Source organism: Scylla paramamosain, chromosome 13 (assembly GCF_035594125.1).
Source record: "Scylla paramamosain isolate STU-SP2022 chromosome 13, ASM3559412v1, whole genome shotgun sequence".
In the NCBI taxonomy this organism is placed as follows: domain Eukaryota; kingdom Metazoa; phylum Arthropoda; class Malacostraca; order Decapoda; family Portunidae; genus Scylla; species Scylla paramamosain.
In genome coordinates this window covers 22647085-22666396 of record NC_087163.1, presented here as the reverse complement: position 1 = coordinate 22666396, position 19312 = coordinate 22647085, and the positions used below count along the sequence as shown (strand labels likewise).

At 40.1% G+C, this 19312-nt stretch overlaps 3 protein-coding genes across 15 annotated transcripts in view; all 3 read left to right on the top strand.

The window, feature by feature from the left end:
* LOC135106523 (thymosin beta-like) overlaps positions 1-12997 on the top strand; it is a 39804-nt gene extending 26807 nt beyond the window's left edge. For 5 of the 12 annotated variants that reach the window (XM_064015638.1, XM_064015640.1, XM_064015636.1 and 2 more), the window contains exons 2-9: positions 2628-2800; positions 4474-4587; positions 6258-6371; positions 6958-7071; positions 10201-10314; positions 10986-11099; positions 11873-11986; positions 12407-12997. In XM_064015638.1, coding sequence (XP_063871708.1) covers positions 2668-2800; positions 4474-4587; positions 6258-6371; positions 6958-7071; positions 10201-10314; positions 10986-11099; positions 11873-11986; positions 12407-12432 — 843 coding nt within the window. In that variant the 5' untranslated portion in view covers positions 2628-2667 and the 3' untranslated portion in view covers positions 12433-12997. Of the gene's footprint in view, positions 1-2627; positions 2801-4473; positions 4588-6257; positions 6372-6957; positions 7072-9078; positions 9193-10200; positions 10315-10985; positions 11100-11872; positions 11987-12406 lie in introns of all 12 variants that reach the window. The other 7 variants (XM_064015647.1, XM_064015648.1, XM_064015644.1 and 4 more) reach the window with 6 other exon arrangements.
* A 382-nt stretch (positions 12998-13379) lies between these two features.
* Positions 13380-17644, top strand: LOC135106521 (toll-like receptor 13). 2 transcript variants are annotated; one of them, XM_064015634.1, is made up of 6 exons: positions 13380-13533; positions 13751-13858; positions 14145-14291; positions 14395-14541; positions 14676-16121; positions 16294-17644. In XM_064015634.1, the coding sequence occupies exons 2-6, from the start codon at positions 13829-13831 to the stop codon at positions 17143-17145; spliced, it is 2622 nt and encodes an 873-aa protein (XP_063871704.1). In that variant the 5' UTR covers positions 13380-13533; positions 13751-13828; the 3' UTR covers positions 17146-17644. The 2 variants fall into 2 exon arrangements, with proteins under 2 accessions (XP_063871704.1, XP_063871703.1); XM_064015633.1 differs by having other exon boundaries at positions 13444-13858.
* Positions 17645-18367: 723 nt separating this feature from the next.
* Positions 18368-19312, top strand: part of LOC135106522 (mitochondrial carnitine/acylcarnitine carrier protein-like) — a 16338-nt gene continuing 15393 nt past the window's right edge. The window contains 1 exon segment of the mRNA XM_064015635.1: positions 18368-18571. Within this exon segment, the coding sequence (XP_063871705.1) occupies positions 18479-18571 (93 nt within the window). The 5' untranslated portion in view covers positions 18368-18478.

Genomic DNA, 19312 nt, shown 5'->3' with positions numbered 1-19312 from the left:
GTTCACTAGAATTGTGTAGTCATTTTATCAACATCCCCCACATACCGTGTTCCTTCCGCCACCACTCTCACCTGCCCCAGAGATCAGCTGGGTGAAGGAGAGAAGGGACTTGGATGTAGTCAGGCAACTTTCCCGCATATTACCAAGTGCCCTGTTTTTTTTTTTTTTTTCTCACTCCAAAGGCGGCATTACAAGGTTTTGTGTTGCCACCCCCCTCCCTCCCAACAGGCGCCCCAATGATCGCCCGAGCGGGTCTGAGCGGCATGCAGGGCGGTGACTCATGGACCAGGTGTTGGGGCCGTCTTTTCCCTCCCCCTCCCTCCCATCAGACCCCGCCCTCAACAACTCCCCTCCCCACCCCCACCCCCAAAGACTCCCGTTACCCGGTGAAGGGGTTTGCACGCCGGTTCGCCTTTGGGTTGAAAAGTTGGAAGCCGATATCCCTACCCGGGTTGGGGTTGGCTAACTTGGCTTACTACTTCACGCACCCGAGGAATCGCTCAAGTTGACAGTTACATTACTTCATCTCGTCATTGCCATATGTGTAACCGCCATTATAGCCCACTTGTATGGTGTTCATTGACGAAACTTTAGCTAGTCTATCACTATTATGCATTACAGAACTCAGTTCCTCTCCCAAAATCTTCGTGTCGTCACTGAAATAACTGGGGACATGGATTAGTAGGAAGGTGCAGAGATAATACAGCAGGATTATGCTGGCTCATTCTAAGCTTCTTTGCTATAACAGTTCACTGGCCACTCCACCGGCTTGAAGTGGATGTTCACGACTGTAATCGTTGAAGAAAAAGGATGTGGTATGCAGAATGAGAGCAGAGCAGGGCAGTGTGGGGAGTACAGCACGACTTTTCTTCATTTATGGTCTTACAAAGGCGACCAGAACCTAGCTTTCGTGTGATTATAGTGCTTAAATGGACCTTTTTTTTTTATGAGAGAGAGAGAGAGAGAGAGAGAGAGAGAGAGAGAGAGAGAGAGAGAGAGAGAAGCGTTGCGCTGCACTGCGGCTTTTCATGTTGGACAATGAGAAGGGTCAGCGTTGAGTCATCTTATGCGTGGTGACAGTAAAGTGCGGGGCAGCATAGTGGAGCCAACCTCTACTGAAGTCTCTTGATGCAACCAGCCACTCAACCCTTGCATTCTCGCCACTTACGCATCAGTCCCATATATAGTCATTGATAATCAGATGGAAAAATTACCATAAACATTTACTGTATTAATTTTGTTAAAGCGCACGATTTTCATTGTTAACAGTATTAACAGTATTACCCGTAACTTTGAACAACAAGAAGGTTCAGTGAAATAGTTTTTGTGTTGGTAGAATCTGATCCTAAGTTCATTTTGTGTGAGATCGCTCTCCCCTGCAACCTCATAAGACTTGTTACTGAATACCAAAAAAAAAAAAATCAATAAAGTAAATAAATAGATAAATAAATAAATAAATAAAAATACAAAAAAAAAGTCATGCAGAGATCTGATTGAGATAATTGTCAAGGTCAGTACCTGCATCAACCATTACCCAAGTATCTTACCTGAATGACATTTCATAAGAACTCGTGCACTAGCAAATGAACAGATATTACACGAATCAAGAAAACCTAGAGAGAAGGAAAACACTAGTCTGTCTAAATAAACATCAATGTGAAGTAAGCAAGGATCAAAGTGAAAGGCGCCTTGTAAGAATCTTGTTTATTTAAACTGGAAATGGTCTTTGGCATTCACACATTTCAGGGAAGGAAATGCAGACCAGTGATTGTGTTCTCAATGCAAATGTAGATAATTTTTGTTCTGCATCACCTGTCTGTTCAAGTTGCCTTTGAAGAAGTTCTAGTAGAAAATAACTTTAATTGCTTTGTAACTTTATATTAAAAGAAGCTTCCATTGTAATATGTTAACCACTAAGTATTCATACAATAGGGAATTGAGTTCATGCTTCGTATACTGATTTGAACATTAGAAGAATGTGTTTAGTTCATGTGATTGATTATTTTCTTAAAAATGTTGTCATAGCAAATGTCTACTTGTTAGAATATAGGAAAATGGGATTAGAATGATTTTATTCATTTTCATTAGATTGCTGGTTGATTTATGTGAGGCAATAAGCTGGTTCTTTTTTAGTTGTTTGGAAAGTGTGCAATTCTATAGTTCTTTGCCTCCAAGTGACTTCTACTTTTAAGTTTTCATCATGTGTTTGTCAGTGAAGTTCATAATAAAGTGACCTGAATCTCTGGTAATCATTAGAAATTTCTAGAATTAATAATTAAGATTTATGCTTTTCACATATAATCTGGAAATGTCACCCTATAGTGTGAAAATCTTCACTTAGGATGGAATTGAGATTGCATGAGAGGCAGGGTGTACGTAAATAGTGTAACATGAAGCAGTGAGGCAGTGGTAGAGTGTAATCAGACAGGTGTTTGGAGCACCTGTTAACCAAGGCTTGTGTTCATGATTGCCCAAGTCATGAACATGGTCAGTGCAGTTTTCTAAATATTCATTGAACTGCATATCATAAATATCATCTTCACAGATGCAGGGTTTCTTAGAACATTTGTCAGTGAAACACCCCTCCACATCAACTCTTAACATTTATCAACATTCTCTGCCGGCAGTTAACCTTGGAACCTTACCATCCTAATCACCACCACCACCATGAGCGCAGAAACCACCCTCAAGGACTTGCCCAAGGTCGACAGTGTGCTCAAGGAACAGCTTGAGGGCTTCTCTCAAGATAAGTTGAAGAAAACGGACACTGCCGAGAAAACTTCCTTGCCGACAAAGGAGGGTGAGTAGCAAGGGCAGGAAGACTAGGAGGGAGATGGTAGGAGACATAAGAGGGAATGAGAGAAATTAGAGGGTGATAGAAAATAGTCCGTAGCTGCAGGAGGGGATTCTTTACTTATAGTTCTTGTCTGAGCTATTGAAGAAAGTGAAGTCATGGAGCAGGAAGAGATCTCAAGCATAGAGTGAAGACCTGCGTTTGGTGCTTGGTTCTCCACCACTCAACAGGATCCCCTCAAGCCATCAAAGGGAAGATTTGTGTTATGAAAGAGGCAATAGAAAGGGTACATGTGTATCATATGATAGACATATAATGGAGAGAACTTAGCATGAAGAGGAAACAGGAAGAGAAGAGGACCTGTAATGTCTTTATTTGAGAGAATGTTTGTAAAGTGATTTGCTGATTGTATGTTGTATGTCTGTTGTGTACTGAATACTTGCAGTTTATAGATGTATAATGAATAATGAATGAATAATGCAGTAGGCTTTTATTAATTTTGTGATGTGCTATCATGATGACTACATCATGACAGGAAAAAAAAAAAAGCATATGAATTAGGTAAAAAAAATTTTGTACAAACTTACTTAGATTGTATTTTTCCATATATTCAAGTGTATAAATAATAGGTATGTTCTTCATATAGATCAGATAGGTGCTGCATTGAGTTCTGTTATGGATTATGAGTGTAGTTGTTATTTGTAAAAGAAAAGTGTATGAGATCTACAAAAAAGCCAGCAAACATTCTTCTAGTCTTTATTTTATGAGAAATTGTCAGGTATGTTCTGGATATTGTTTTATGAGAATTCATGCATCGACTCGCAGTCAGGTCCAGTATTCTTAATACAGGTAAAGTAGTTTAGGGTAACAGTAGAAGCAAATAGTTTACAGTAGATGCTATACCCTGAAACGTTTTCCTATAACCATCAAAATGCAGCAGAATATTGAATCATTAGCATAGAATTTTTTAGTTTTTTACCTCTGGTCTTGCCGTGGTATTTGATCTGACAGTTAGGGGAGAGACATGGACAAAACACAGGGTATGAAACTACTGAAAGAAAGAGTGGCAGCTGGTCCATAGTGTCTCAGCAGCTGGTGATAAAGGTTCTATGTCTGCCCAGTAAGCTCCATGCATGGATAGTTCAGGTTTTCCCCTCCTCCAAACATATACCTTGATTTCATGGTTTCATTTGGAATGTGCTCTTCATTTTGCATGGATTGTTTTAAGATTGCATTATGTATTTATTTTTCATGTAATTTGTTGTGTTTATGCATGATATTTGAATGTTGGAACACAAAATGCATGTTGGATTGTGATGCAAGCTGTTGGCCATTTGATAGCTCAAAGACTAGTTTGAAGTAAGTACAGAGATGAGGTCTTTTCTTTAACTTTGTATAGTTACTAATGACATGTGCAGGAAAGGGATAGATTTATGTAAAAGTAATTTAGTCTATTTAGTTGTATTAGTCTCATAAACATTTTGCATGCCATTGTTCTACTTGTCTTCATCTTTCCTTTGCTTAGATTATGGAAAATAATCTAAAGTTCATTCATAAGCCCATATACTAACTATTGTTGGAAAGGATTAGTGTAAGAAACATTTGCTGGAACTTGATATGGACACAAGAAGGACTTTAAGAGGAGTGTGCATGATGGCTTTATTGCATGATGGGGGCAGATGTGGAAAGCGAGAAGCAGCATGACAAACTGATGCACAACATCGAGGACTTTCGCAGCGACAAACTGAAGCGCACCTCTACCTCGGAAAAGATTGTCTTGCCTACTCCTGAAGGTACTTGTAGTGTTGGGCATTCAGCTTCTCAAGCATGCACTGATTGTTGTCTTGCACCTGATGATTTATCTCTAGCTAGTATTGCATAATTATCTATACTATATAGCCACATGTAGCACATGCATGAACACGCTTGCACATGTACATACAAACATATATTCACACAGGCTCATATAATAGTCATACATTATAGATACACTCTAGTTCTTGTTCACAACATTTTCATATGCAAATTTGTTTCATAGTGTATTGGGGGCTGAATTAATTGTAGTATTGTCAGACTTGTGCTTTCACTTGTCTTCAATGTGACTGAATGAGTCTAGTCTGGAGTTGAAAGGTAAGTTCTTGAAAGCAGCTTATGGTAGTTGAAAGCATATGTTGTGTAATTTCCTATGCTGTGTTGTTGAACTGTGTGTGATGACTATTGCTTTTGAAGTAGATTTCTTGATTCTCTTGTCCTTTTGTTTCAATGAGCAGGCAAGATAATAAATTATGGTGTAAAATAAATTGAAGTGGATCATTGAAAATTGTATCTGGGACATTGGTTAGGGAAAGATTAAATGAGTGTAAATGCAAAGCAGAGATGCCCTGCTCAGGAATAGATGGACTGTGATATTCAGTTTGTTGTTTGTGTGATGCATCAGCTTACTCCAGTGTGATAATTTGCTTATTGTGTATGGATTTACATGCATTGTTCTTTCATGAGTCTCTCTCTCTCTCTCTCTCTTTCTCTCTCTCTCTCTCTCTCTCTCTCTCTCTCTCTCTCTCTCTCTCTCTCTCTCTCTCTCTCTCTCTCTCTCTCTCTCTCTCTCTCTCTCTCTCTCTCTCTCTCTCTCTCTCTCTCTCTCTCTCTCTCTCTCTCTCTCTCTCTCTCTCTCCCCATTTTGTTGACATTAGGTGCTCTTTTCCTCATTTTTTTCCTGTTATATTGATTTTATGATTTATGATTTATTTTCTTTGATTCATGCATGTATTTGGGATTTAGAAGCTTTATAAAGTGACCTATGAAATGACATACTGCATAGTTAGCCTTTTTCATGTAAGATACTTTAATATTCACTTATTCATTCAATCACATAAAACACTTGCATCTTTTTTTAATTGATCTCAATTTATATTTTTGCTTTAGATTTTACATAACTGATACGTTTCATCACATCTTCCATTTATTATTACAGATGTTGATTTAATTTCCTTATTTTTTGTTTTAGGTAAAAAAAATTAATGCCTGAGAACCACTTTCTCTCTCTCTCTCTCTCTCTCTCTCTCTCTCTCTCTCTCTCTCTCTCTCTCTCTCTCTCTCTCTCTCTCTCTCTCTCTCTCTCTCTCTCTCTCTCTCTCTCTCTCTCAACATTAAACTTCAAAAGTAAATATCCTTTAGGGATTGCTATGATGGTCGTTTTCCTCCATCATAAGCAAGCCCAGCCACATAACACTTACTGTTGAGTGTATCTTATCAACCTTTTGATTTGTCATGACTTACACTCATTAGCTACCTGGCTATTCAGTCATGTTGCTTTTACCAAATGTCCACAGTTAGTGGCCACTGAATCCTACCCTCATCCACCTGTAATACTGGCAGTGATGAGTGAAGGAGTGAGCAGAGCTCAGTGCCTCCTGTGCATGATTGATGGCCTACTGCATGGCCCTGCATGATGTGGTTGTTTCAGACGTGGCAGCAGAGAAACAGAGTCAGGCTCTCTTCAATGCAGTCGAGGGCTTCGATGCCTCCTCACTGAAGCATACCGATACCAAGGAAAAAGTAATTTTACCAGCAAAGGAAGGTGCGTCTAATTTAAGTGTATATTAAGTATGTACGCACATAAGTGATAATTACATAAGCATTTTAGGATTAGAATAATGTGCAGCTCAGCACACCTTAAGTTTGTTCTGTCCTCAAACTATATGACACACTTGTAGTGTGGATGCCTTATTGCTCTTAATTGTATTTTGATTGGTACTGGCTTTTGCCTGTTGGAAAAAAGTGTATTTGCGATAATTTTCCTTTAGGACAAGGAAACTGAAAATGTAAGCTGAAGGTAGTGAGTCTTTACCTTTCATAATAGATTTTGGATATGAAAATTTGTAATGCAGTAGTATTTTGCGTATATCAAAGTATTTATTATTTTAGTTGCATAGAAGTTAGATTTTCCATTAATAGAAATATAAGAGATCTCCATTTATTACTAACATTGATGTTTTGAGATGGCTGGATGTAGGGTTAGTTCCTAAAGCACTAACAAAGAGTAAACAAAGAGAAGAAAGGTAGAAGCCACATGAACTTTCAGTGAACCTCTTTTGGAATAAAATTAATCAGCATCTGTGTCTGTAAGTTGCTGCAAATTTGGTCTTGGGTTATTCCCTCAACAGATATTGAAAGAGAACGAACACACCAGAGCATATTCCAAGGAGTCACTGATTTTGACAAGGCTTCAATGCGACATGCAGAAACTCAGGAAAAAATTGCCCTACCCGCCAAAGAAGGTAGAACAAAAGCCATGAATAATATGACGAGCATATTAACCAGTCACATATACCGCATACAGTACAAATACATACTTGCATGATGATTAAAAATAAATAGCTTCCTTTTACCAAATGAGTTATAACGGTCATTTAAATAATGCTGAGAAGTAACGAAAACCCAGTGCAGTAAAGGCCATAAGGAATAGTAACTAAAAACTCAGCCATTATAAACCATAATGCATAGTACATGTATGCTTCTTATGGGAGACCTTGCTTGGGCGACTAACATGAATACATAAGCCCTGAAAAATAATGCTGATCGAAAATATAGTACTAAGTTTCACTTCCTATGCCAAATCCACATATTGTGCTGTGCCAGTCTTCATTACTATTTGCCTCTTGACTTGCTGTAGCACAATTATACTTTTAACATTTGGCACCTTGATTTCCATTAACTTCATCAGAGTCCCCCCACTAAGTACCTTTTCTATCACACAGCCATCAAACACACTGTTATATGTACACACTCATAGTAGCAGTTAGTTATATGGCTAGTGTGTGATGAGTGAGGGACTACAGAGGGAGCAACAGACAGAAAAGTGCTGGCAAATAATGTAAGCAAGCTCAGTGACTGACCGTATGGGAGCATTCTTGTTGCTCTTTGTATTGAATCTTGCTTCAATTAATTCACATCATAAGGGGTGTCTAACGTTCTCTGTTTATTACTACGGCTTCTCCTTTGGACATGCAAATATAGAAACCGTGATTACGATCATCGGGAAACAAGGACTGCTTCTAAATATAATTCCTAATCTCTAACTAAACATAAACTAATTATCACCAATATTGATGAATATCTACATTTCTAAATCATCAAGATAATTTAGGAATATGCATATTTCCTGACTAGTGGAAAATGTTTTTCAAAGACATAAATGCAACTTATTAGATTTGAAGTTAGTTTGGTGGAGTAGTTTTATTTCCAATGTGTATTGTGATAGAATATCTGTATCCCTTTATTTAAGAGTATGCTAGACCATAATTAATGTCATTTGCAATATATATGAGTTTAGTAGTATAAGATTAATATGTTTTTCTTTTATATTCATGTTTTTAGTTATTTAGTTACATAATGTATGATTGTGCTGTTGTGAAAGATTTTATGTATTTTTCCTCATTTACTTTTGTATTTTTTTCCTTATTTACTTTTGAAGTTGACCTGTATATGTATTAGTGTGTGTGTTTGTGTGTGCTGGCACACACGTGTGCAAGAGTGTATTTTCGTTTAGCTTTCATCCAAGGTGTAAATTTTGCAAATAACTTCCTACCCTGTATAGTGTTTGTATGATAACCTTCTGAATTCTACATCTGGAACATTAATCTAATTTTGATAGGTAATACTTGTACATTACATGTTGTATTTGAGATTTAGTAAGAAAACAATGCTAGTGCAGATTCCAGTCTCCACAGTGTGTAAACTTGCTGGCTTGCCTTTCTTTCATTTATTTTATTTAGTGACAACATATTTTGTGTCAGGATAATCAGTGATAGAATTTTCTTCTTGGTTTGTGTTTGTTGTTATGCAAGAGTAACTTTATGGAGTGGTGTGTTACAGGCTGTGAATCTGAGTGTTGCTAGAAAGTCAAGATATGCAATCCCCCAACAAAGTATTATTACATGATTGTTTTTATAATTACTCTATACCATGTTAATTTTTGGGTTGTTTTTATTATCTGCTTTTAAAAGATATTAGTTATAGTGATAGCAGTAAGGTACAGTAATATCAGACTTTTTAAACTACTACAAAATCATAATGACCAGTTTGAAAATGTTAATAGGATTGTTTGAATGTCTCATCTGGTCTTATATTTTGTGGCCGTATATTTTGAAATGAAAATGTATTAATACTGTCTGTTGAGGGGTGCTGCATGTTGGTATTGTACAGACATAGCTCATGTGGCTGTGGCTAGTGAGTCTCAACATCACCCAATATTAATGCGTTTCCCTCCTCTCATGGGAGAGCAGATATCGAGACAGAGAAGACTCATCAGAGCTTATTCCAGGGAGTTACAGGATTTGACAAGTCTCAAATGCGGCACACAGAAACAGAGGAAAAGGTTGCCCTGCCTGCCAAAGAAGGTATCGCATGCATGGAGGAGGAGGAGAAAGTCCGTGATGGAGAGCTAGACCCATGCTTGCTTTAGATGCAAAACTTTCAAGATCACCTAGCCTTCCTTTGATCTAGATTCTTGAATTGTGTTCTTGAATTGTGTTCATATATTTTGTGCATGTAGTTTTGCCAGTGCAGGATCAAGGCCTGTGTATGAATTAAAATTCCAAATTTTATTAGCAAATTTTGAAAGACTTGTAAATTTTGAGTTTTATCTTTTTGACTGTTGAAGTAATTCTCCCAAAAATTCATCTGGAATGCAGATTGAGTTTATTCACTCTTGGAAGGCAGGTGGCATAAAAGTGTTGTCTCATACATGGTCCTTAGCTATTGGTGGTGGTGCTGTTAGTGATAATGGTGGCAGTGGCAGCAGAAGCAGCAACAACAAAGAAAATGTCTACCTCTCCACAGCCTCTTCCTGTCATCTGATTTAGAAAATAAGCTTAATCTTAAACTGAGAATCAAGCGGCCACTTTTCCTAAAAATGAGTATTCACATTGGGATTATTGACAAGTCATCATTGCTAGCAATTAGTTTAATTTCACATTGTATCAGGAAGCAACATGCTATTCAGCAGTGTTTGGGAAGGTGGCCATGTGAGCCTCACGAGATAGATGGGTATGGTGGGGCTTCTCTCCTCACCTTGCAACTTGTGATATGGCTTGTGGGATCTTTGGGTTGTATGATATAAAAACATGTACATAGTAATAGTTTCCTCAACTAATCCCTTCTTCCTGAAACTTTAGATTGCACTGATGTATTGTACATAGTGGTTGGATATGAAGGTTTGTTTAGTTAGTGCTAAATGTAATATGGCTCTGAGTTAGGACTCCTGCTTCTAAGGTTAGTTTGTTAGGGTTGCTAGTGACATTAGCTAGTATTAGTGTTATAGGCATGTGTGTCATACTTATATGAATTAGGTAATTTAATCTTTCCTCCTTTCTTACTGAACTCCTTTTCTCTACACTGTCATCCAGATATTGAAAGAGAAAAAGCAGAACAAAAACTTTTCCAGGGAATTTCTTCCTTTGATAAGTCAGCAATGCGTCAGGTCTCTACTGAAGAAAAAATCTTGCTTCCAACCCAAGCAGGTAACATTTGTCATGGAGTGCTTTGGCTCAAAATGCTGAGTGACTTTAGTGCTCATAAAGATGCACTACTTTCATCAGCCAGTTCACAAGCCAAGATGCTTCCTCAAACACTACATTTGTCTAGGAAATAACAATTAAGTGCAGGGCTCGTTTTAACACATTTGATTATTCTAGTGTTGTGAACTAGTTAGAGACCTTGCCAATTTTAAGAATTCTGCCAATTTTTTTTGCTTACTTACTCTTAAGTTCAGAAGCAGCTTGATATGAAACTTTTATGTGGTTCTTGCACCTATTTTTTTGCAGTCTGATATAACAAGTTTCCTAATCCTTAATGAGACCAACACCATGAGCAGAAGACTGAAGTTCACATAAGTTTGCTATGGTGGGTTAATCTGCTAATGTCTGTTTTAAAAGATGCTGAACACTGAATGATTCACTACCATACATATTAATCATGAATTATAATCTGCTCTGTCAGTGGTACAATGGAAAAGTAGCTGAAGTCAAGTCAGAATATGTAGGTGTATGTACATATAATGCAAGACCCATTGACATGCTTGGGATTAAATAAAAATGCAGGCAGAGGATGGGGTAAAGGGAGTGGTAGCTATGGAAGGCTTGGCATTGCTGTGCACTCACAAAGGCTTGACGGGACTGCTAATGCCCAACAGATATTGAGAGTGAACGTACACACCAGAGACTCTTAGAGCGCTTAGTCTCCTTCGACAAAAGTGAGATGAAGCCCACAAAAACTGAGGAGCGAAATGTTTTGCCATCAAAAGAAGGTTGAGGAACACGTGTGCCTTGCGTGTTTTAATTGGTTAGGATGTAGAAATGTTTGTTAACTTAGAGAATAGTTGTGTATACATATGTGTTAGTCTTTGATGTCTTAATATGAATTGAATGCATTTTTATTTCAATAGCCAATTTTAAACTCACAACTAAGTTGTTCACGTAAAATGTTCCTAGTGTATTAAAAAGAAATGTAAAGCTTAAGGAATATAAAATGTTTACTAACTTTCTAGTGACATAATTCTTTAAGCGTGAATCTAGGAATGTATGTTAATCCATAATAATTAATGTAAGCATGCACTCTGAAGCTGTACATAATGTTAACATGTCTAACACTTGTTCACAATTCAGGCTTTATAGGATGTGGTGTCTGGAGTAATGTTATCTTTACTCTGGTAATTGTGATTAACTGGTTTCAGTTTGAGACACTAAAGCTGTTTTGCTGTGATTATTAATAACTGTTTATATATAAACATACTGATATATTAACTGTGTTGTGTCTCAATTAACTGGCATAACTGGTATCATGGACCATGGTGCCTCTTAACTGTTTGTATCATATTAACAGTGAAGTATCTGCAGATATTATTTGAACCAAAAGATTGTTTCTCTTTCTTATTTACTGCTTTTCACCTTAGTACTTCTGAAATTACAAGTGATTTCCTGGCATCAGCTGCTAAAGTAGAAGTACTCAGTGCTTGTTGTATTGTAAATTATGCCAGGTCATCCTAAAGTATTGCTGGTATCAATGATGCTGTCATTACAGATATTGATGCTGAGAAGGGTCAGCAGGCCCTCTGTCAAGGTATTGAAAAGTTTGACCCCTCGGCTCTCAAGAAGACGGAGACCACTGAGAAGAATATTCTCCCGACTAAGGAAGGTGAGTGTCCATAGCTAATGTTTAACCCATCACAATACTGAAGCTAGTACAGGTACCAACATACTACTGAAAGCTGTTGTATCCATAATGGAATATGGGGTAACATTATATGAAAATAAAGAGAGGTTCATTGACAAGTTCAAGCATTTTGGGTTGGAATTTAATTGGCATGACTAATGGCTCTCTGGTCTCTTACTTATATGAACAGGGCATTACAGGAGGAGAATAATGTTTGAAGGGTTATGAGGGTAGTAAGAACTTAAATTTGAGTTATGCAATTACTATGTTGGTAAGATTGACATAAACATGATGTGGCATTATGCCATGTAGGTAGTCAGGAACTGAGAGAGATAATATATTAGTGTAGAAGGAACCCCATATGTCATAATGGGTGATTTATAACACCATGTTTTGTTGCAGTCATTGAAGCGGAGAAGAAAGCTTAATTGGGTGGAAGTGGCCTCAAGAGTTGCTCCTCCTGTCTCCTCCCTGCTCCCCCAGGCCTTCCTTTTAGGGTCTGCAAGCCAAAATGTTTTGTACTTTGATAACCATAAGTATATAGGTCAACTGATTTTGTAACTTCATATCAGATGCTATTCTATTATTTTTTGCTTTATTGATAAAGAAGACGGTGCTCGTTGATAGCAAGGCGTTGGCAGAAAGTCCTTTGAGGAACTGTTTGATAGTCAAAGGTTTGACATGCTTTGCACTCCCTTATTTTATGATCAGCAATGCTAGTGGACCAAAAATTCACCTTGCTTTCATCTCATATTTAGAGGATAGACTTCTCCCATGAAGGAAATGGAAAACTGCCAAGTGGTACAATTTTTTTTCTTTTTTAATTAAATTGAAGCTACATTTGAGTTTCCCTTTTTTTTTTTTATTTAAGTTTCCCCATTATGTTATGGTTAGGATTTTCTGACTTGCAGTGAAATATTTTCTTTCAAAATCATTTGCTTTTTGGGGCATCCAATTATATGTGATTTTGGGAGTCAATAAAATGCTTTTGTATGTGTTTGTTTATTTCATCCATTAACTCTGAGTTCAGATTATCCTTCCAGTGTAGGTAAGATTGGCACATATCAGAGTTGTGATAGGAGTCTTCTGAGTATGTACTATATGTTAGCTTGCCATATCTCTAAACCAGTGAAGTGGCGTGAACATAAAATATAAATGTTAATTTTACTTCGAGAGCTGGAGAGTAAAGATGGTGAGAAATAAACTATTATAAATGTATCCACTTGTCATCCTTGCACAGGAATCCTTGCCAAGCTGTGACTTAAGGGAAGTAGCAACTGATGATAGAACACATGGAAAGTATTATCGCAATCCATTATCTCTCTCTCTCTCTCTCTCTCTCTCTCTCTCTCTCTCTCTCTCTCTCTCTCTCTCTCTCTCTCTCTCCGCTATCGGTACCCACCCCCTCGCAGCTTCCGGTTACAGTACACACCCACCACTGTACCCTCACTGGGCGGCCACAAACGAGGGGAAGGCGGGACAAGCTGCTCGTCGCACTCCTCACACCCACTCCACTCGGGCGACTAACTGTACGCAGGCAATTTAGAAATAAGAAAAAAGTGGTCAGGTTCATAAAATATACGTCTGAGTCACTAATCTCTCACTAGCAAACGAGAGAAAATGGAGAGGTTATTGAGTGCTTGAATATTTGTGATTTTTGTTGTCCGCTTGGTTATTACATCAGGGAGTGGTCTTTGATAAATAGAACTGGGTTGATTAAAGCTAGGGAGTGATATTGACTGGCAGATACTGGAAGTTTGTGTTGGGGAAGGAGAACAGCGGGACCTCAGCGACCAGTGAGCCAGCGGGTGCGAGGAAAGGAGCATGCAGGCTTTGGCGTGCTTCGTGCTACTGGTGAGTGTTCTTGGTGCTTCATAAATTGCAGTACAGGGCCTTGTTATATTAAATTATATGGTGCTTTAATTGCTGGTAAGATCTACGTTTTTTTTTTTTTTAACGTTCTCTAGTTATTGTTTATCTTGTGTCCTGAAATAATGTTTTAATAGTTTTTCAACATTTATTTTGTAGGAATTCGACTTACTGTTACGAAATTTATGATTTCATTGTCGCTGTTGGAAGATTTTGATAGATAATGTCTTTAGTATGTGTGTGTGTGTTATTATTCTTTCCGTGTCCTAAGGGTGTGGTGGCCTTCGGGGCCGCAGTGCCTATGGGGTGCCCGCGGGAGTGCACCTGTCAAGAGGCGCCACTTAGAGCTGCGTCCTTCGTGCTCACCTGGATGACGTCATGGGGAGAGGATGACCTGCCGGAAATCCACCCCAACGAGGTGAGTCACACCGGAAAGTGTTATAAAATAAGACTAAGTGAGCGATAGGTCTCTCTCTCTCTCTCTCTCTCTCCGTCGGAAGACACAGAGCCTTGTCCTTCAGGTTGGCGAACCTGGTGACCTTGTCAACTCCCAGACGGCGGCCAGCGCAGGCGTTGACGTGGACGTGGTAGGACTCCACGCCACTTGTGCCCTTACACGAGACACCAACCTCACCTCCCTCCTGCACGCCCTGCCCTCCAGCAGCATGGTGAGTTAACATCTACCAGCTTTCAGTAACTCTAGAAGCATAGATAATTTCGCTACACTTGAAACATAACTTCCGCAGCATCACATCTTCATTTCGTGACACATTCTTCATCTCCATAAACTCTGGCCTTCCAGGTATTGACGCTACTACAGGCAGCGGGAAGCGACCTGACGGTGGTGGAGGCGCATCACTTGAGACCTTTGGCGAAGCTACAGGCGCTGCATCTCCAAGGCTACGCTAGACGAGAGACGGTGCAGGTCTCTGGCTACTTCTCCAATCGAGTGGAGGAGATGGTGGAGCACAAAAAACTGTCAGCGAAGGAGGAGGAAGAAAAGGAACAGGATTTGCGGTTGGCCCTGTCTGAGGATGCCCTGACTCCTCTAGCAGGTCTGCAGCTACTTGACCTGCAATACGTCCGCCTGGTGGCCGCCGTGGAGGGTGGGCGGCTGAGGAGGGACATCGAGCCGCTCTCCACCACCACTGTGCTTGACATGCACCTGCCACACTTCCTTGCCATAGCTAAACAACTGGAAGATTTAGATATTCCTTCAGAGGTGTTGTCGAAGCTGCCACTGCCGCCGTCGACTGATGAAGAAAGTTCGGAAGTAGATATTGTGGTGCTGGAAGAGGCTTCGGACGAAGTGGTGCCTTATGACGTGTTCAAGACAGAAAACAAAGTGGTTCTAGCTCCCTTCTTGGGTCAGACCAACCTGAAATATCTCCGTCTGGCTCACGCAAAGCTGGATCGAGTGGGACCTGAACTGTTGACGGGGCTCTCTGGCCTCCATACCCTCACACTTGAGCACAACCACATCAAGGTGCTTCCCGCTGCCATGTTTGCCCCCACCCCGCACCTGCACCACCTCTCCCTGGCTCACAACAACATCCTCACACTGGAGGGAGACAGTCTGGCAGGCCTCGATGAACTGCTCACCCTTGACCTCGACAGCAACAAACTAGACAGGATCGGACCCGGCAGCTTTCCACGCCTCCCGAACATAGCTACTCTTCGACTCCTTGAAAACCCCATTGAACACGTGTTCCCATTCACTTTCACAAGTGTAAACTCCACGGAAACGCTGTTGTTAGGCGCCCGGGATGTAGCCGCCGAGATTCACGTGGATACATTCAGAGAGCTCATTAACTTGAAGGTCCTCCAGATTGAGAACACCTCCTTGCCCTCGCTGAGTCGCGCCCTGCTTGAAGGCATGCCTACCCTCAGAGAACTGACTATTCACGGCCATGTCCCTTCCATTGACTTCGACGCCTTCACGTCCACCCCTGACCTTGACTCCCTGAACCTGGATCATTGTCATCTGACGAAATTGTCGCTCGATGCCTTCTTCGGCCTTAATAAACTGCGTTACCTCGACTTGAGCCACAACGACCTGAATGAGCTTTCTCCTGGAACTTTCGACCACTTGGCCAGCCTGAGGGAGCTGTATCTAAATAACAACAACTTAACCACCCTGCCACCTGCCATCTTCCTTCCTTTGCCCGCCAAGCTCATCCAAGTGCACCAAAACCCGTGGCACTGCACCTGCGACCTTCTACAGATGCGGCCCGCGCTAACAAATAAGGTAACGCTTAGCTTATTGTGTTGTTATTATTTTCTTCATTTTTGCATGCCATTTGGTAATTAACTATTTAAAGGTTGTTATAAAACTAACCGATTCTCATTTTAGTTAATAATGTAAAACGTCTTGTGGTAGAGACATTAAACATTTACGAAACTTTCTGTGTGTGTCGCAGGTGCGGGCGAGGGGCTACACCACATGTCGCTTCTTAGAGCGCTCGGGAATGGTGTGCAGCCAGCCAGACCCTCCTCGCCTCCGCTACGATTCCAGAGTAGCTCCACTCTGTGCCACACCTGAACATCACCGCCACAGAAGTGTCTTCAAGGTCACCGCCCGCCGCCTCAAGTGTCCAAGGCATGTGTGGGACCCGCGGCCGCCACTGCGCCCCACCCCCAGTCTTCCAGTTGAGATACCAGAGCCAAAAGTGAACCTTGTAAAGTTGGAAACTTCAGTTATGATGGAAGAACGCAGTTGGATTCCGCTCATTGACTTCTCTGCTCCTCCCCACGAAGCAAAGGATTTGTTAGAGATCGCAGAAGCTGAGATGCCCGAGGGTGCTTACGCTCCACTCCCCGAGGAGGACGTGGTGGTGGAGGAGGTGGAGGTAGAGGTAGCGGTGGACGAGGAGACGGAGGAGAGGGGAGAGGAGGAAGAAGAACAAGAACAAGAACAAGCAGTGGAGATTATCGAGGAAACTGAGGTAAGCGAGAGAGAGGACAATGAGGACGTTCTGACAGGAGACGAAGATCTACATCCCTTCGACGTGACCGCGAGGTTTGTCAGAAGGCAACAGGAGAGGTACAGGCAGGAGAAACATGCGATGAAGAGACAAATAGCAGAGGAGCAGAAGAGGCGACTTGAAGCCCTACACGCCCTCAAACAAAGACACTGGAGAAGACTGGCGGACGATAAACGAAAGTTCAAGGCACAAATGGCAGCAGAGCGACAGAGGCAAATGGAGAACAGGGAAAGTGCAATGAAGGAATTCGTGAAGGAACAACAGTTACGTGCTATAGAGATAGTTTAATGGCTTCACACCGGTCCCCTTTTAATCGTACACCTGTCATGGACCACTCATCTATCGGCCCACTTACAAAGCAATTAATATGTCATCAAAACACAACCTCTTTCTACCTTCTTCCAGCTTACTTCCTTTCAGGAACTTCCTTTCATTTTTTCCACTCCGCTTTTTTTCATCTTATATCGAAAACGAGGAATACTCATCTTTTGTTACTATATCTATGTATATTGTAGAGAATATTTTTGAAATGTTATGAACCTATGATGTAAATCGCGTTTTCGTCGAGCAGTAGTACACACTGTAAGTCAGAAGTTTATGACTGGAGAAAATTCAGTGAACTAAAGAAGTTTACTATTTTTTGTATGAAAAAGGAAAATATTTTAATGATATAACAACTTTTATCAGTAATGCTGTATATTATTATTTTTTTTTTAAGTATGATGGGAAATATAAGTTAGCTAGTGGGATATTTTTGCACATTTGGTCGTAATAAAAACTAATAAGACGTGTTGGTTTAGAGTACAACTTTGCAACCACTGAAGAACTCACCGCGGAAAAGAGTGGTGTTGGTAAGTAGGCTTCAGAAATACCTTCTGTAATTTTGATCAAATTAATAAATAGACAAAGAAATGAAGAATACGGTACTGTTATGAGGCAGAAAGTACTGTAGGTACTTATGAACCCTGATATACTAGGATGCAACAAAACTGGGATCACATTTTTATTTCGAGTTTTTACTGTAATGGAAGCTATTGGCGTCTCGAAGAATCCTTTCATGATTCTAATTACAGTTTAACAAGCAATCTGAATCATCAAGGAGGGAAGAGAGAACACGAAAACTGAGCCTTTCAAAAATATAAGTTACAATGAGAAGGAACTGTCAAAGGAAATAAGCAGGGTTTATGTGAAATGTCTACCGTCCACTTTATTGTAAATCTAAACTGAACATTAAAAAGAACTACAAAGAATTCAACTCAGAGAGAGAGAGAGAGAGAGAGAGAGAGAGAAATATAAGGTAAATCACAGCTTAAGAGATCAGCTGTCCAAGTTATTACCAGAAACGCAAAGTAGGACAATGAGTGAATTAAAACAACATATACAGATTTCAAACGTAACTCCAATCCCAGATCTCTTGCATTAGGAGTACACACCTAGTAGATTTATTGCTAAGTGAGTCACGTTGCTATTAGGGAGCGTACAGGTGAATGTGGTGAATGAAGCGAAGGAAGGGAAAGTACTCCGGGGTGGCAACACTGAGAGCGGCAACACCGGCCACTCGAGCAGCTAAGGACAATATATTTTAGCATTGCGGCCATTACCCTTGTTTTACCCCTCCACCATGCCTACTGTCAGCCCCATCAAGGATTTCCTGGCGGGAGGGTTTGGAGGAATGTGCCTGGTTGCTGCCGGACATCCACTGGACACCATTAAAGTAAGGACACGGGGATGCTGCACTCTACACTCTAGACTAGAGAAGTGTTTTGGGGTGTGCCTCACACCCTACACCTTTGACTAGAGAAGGAAAGGTGCTCCATGTCGCACCCTAGATTATTAGTATTAGTTATTTCTATAATCCCTAATTTGTTGTACTTGTGAATTTCATGATTTGGTTAACTGTAGGAGAGAAAGAAGGGGTTTTCTGTAATTCAGGGCAGTAACAGTAGTAGGTTTCAGTTTGGGTGTGTGGGTCCTGCATTTTATTTATTTATTTTTTTCTGGAAAGTACACCCCTGCAATTTCAGTACGAAATCATTTTGTTTACTTGTACATTGTGATGTATTGTGATTTATTCCAATAGGTATCAATTCATTGGTAGAATTGCATGCCATTTCTTATTTACTGAAAGAGAAGATAAAATAGATAAAGGTTGAGTAGTTTGAGTAGTTAGAGGATGCAGTTTATCCAAACAATGATGTTGGCTACCATCAGTGTAAGGTCAACCCAATTCTTGATGATTTGGTACTTTCACCTATTGTATTTTCATGTGTTAGGAGTGATAATCACACTAAAAACTGTCAGAAATATCTTGATTTGCACCCCTGGACACCTAAATTCATATGAACTGCTGTGCTTCAGTCTTGGTCTCATAACAGACCAGTGAAGGGCTTTACAAAAACTAAATATATTCAAATGTGATCCTTAACAGGGGCCATACTATCCTGGGACATTCCCA

Coding starts and splice junctions, on each gene's coding strand:
- LOC135106521 (XM_064015634.1), top strand. CDS start 13,829: ATGCAGGCTTTGGCGTGCTTCGTGCTACTG. Junction 14,542..14,675: donor CCCTGCCCTCCAGCAGCATG/GTGAGTTAACAT, acceptor CTGGCCTTCCAG/GTATTGACGCTACTACAGGC. Junction 16,122..16,293: donor GGCCCGCGCTAACAAATAAG/GTAACGCTTAGC, acceptor TGTGTGTCGCAG/GTGCGGGCGAGGGGCTACAC.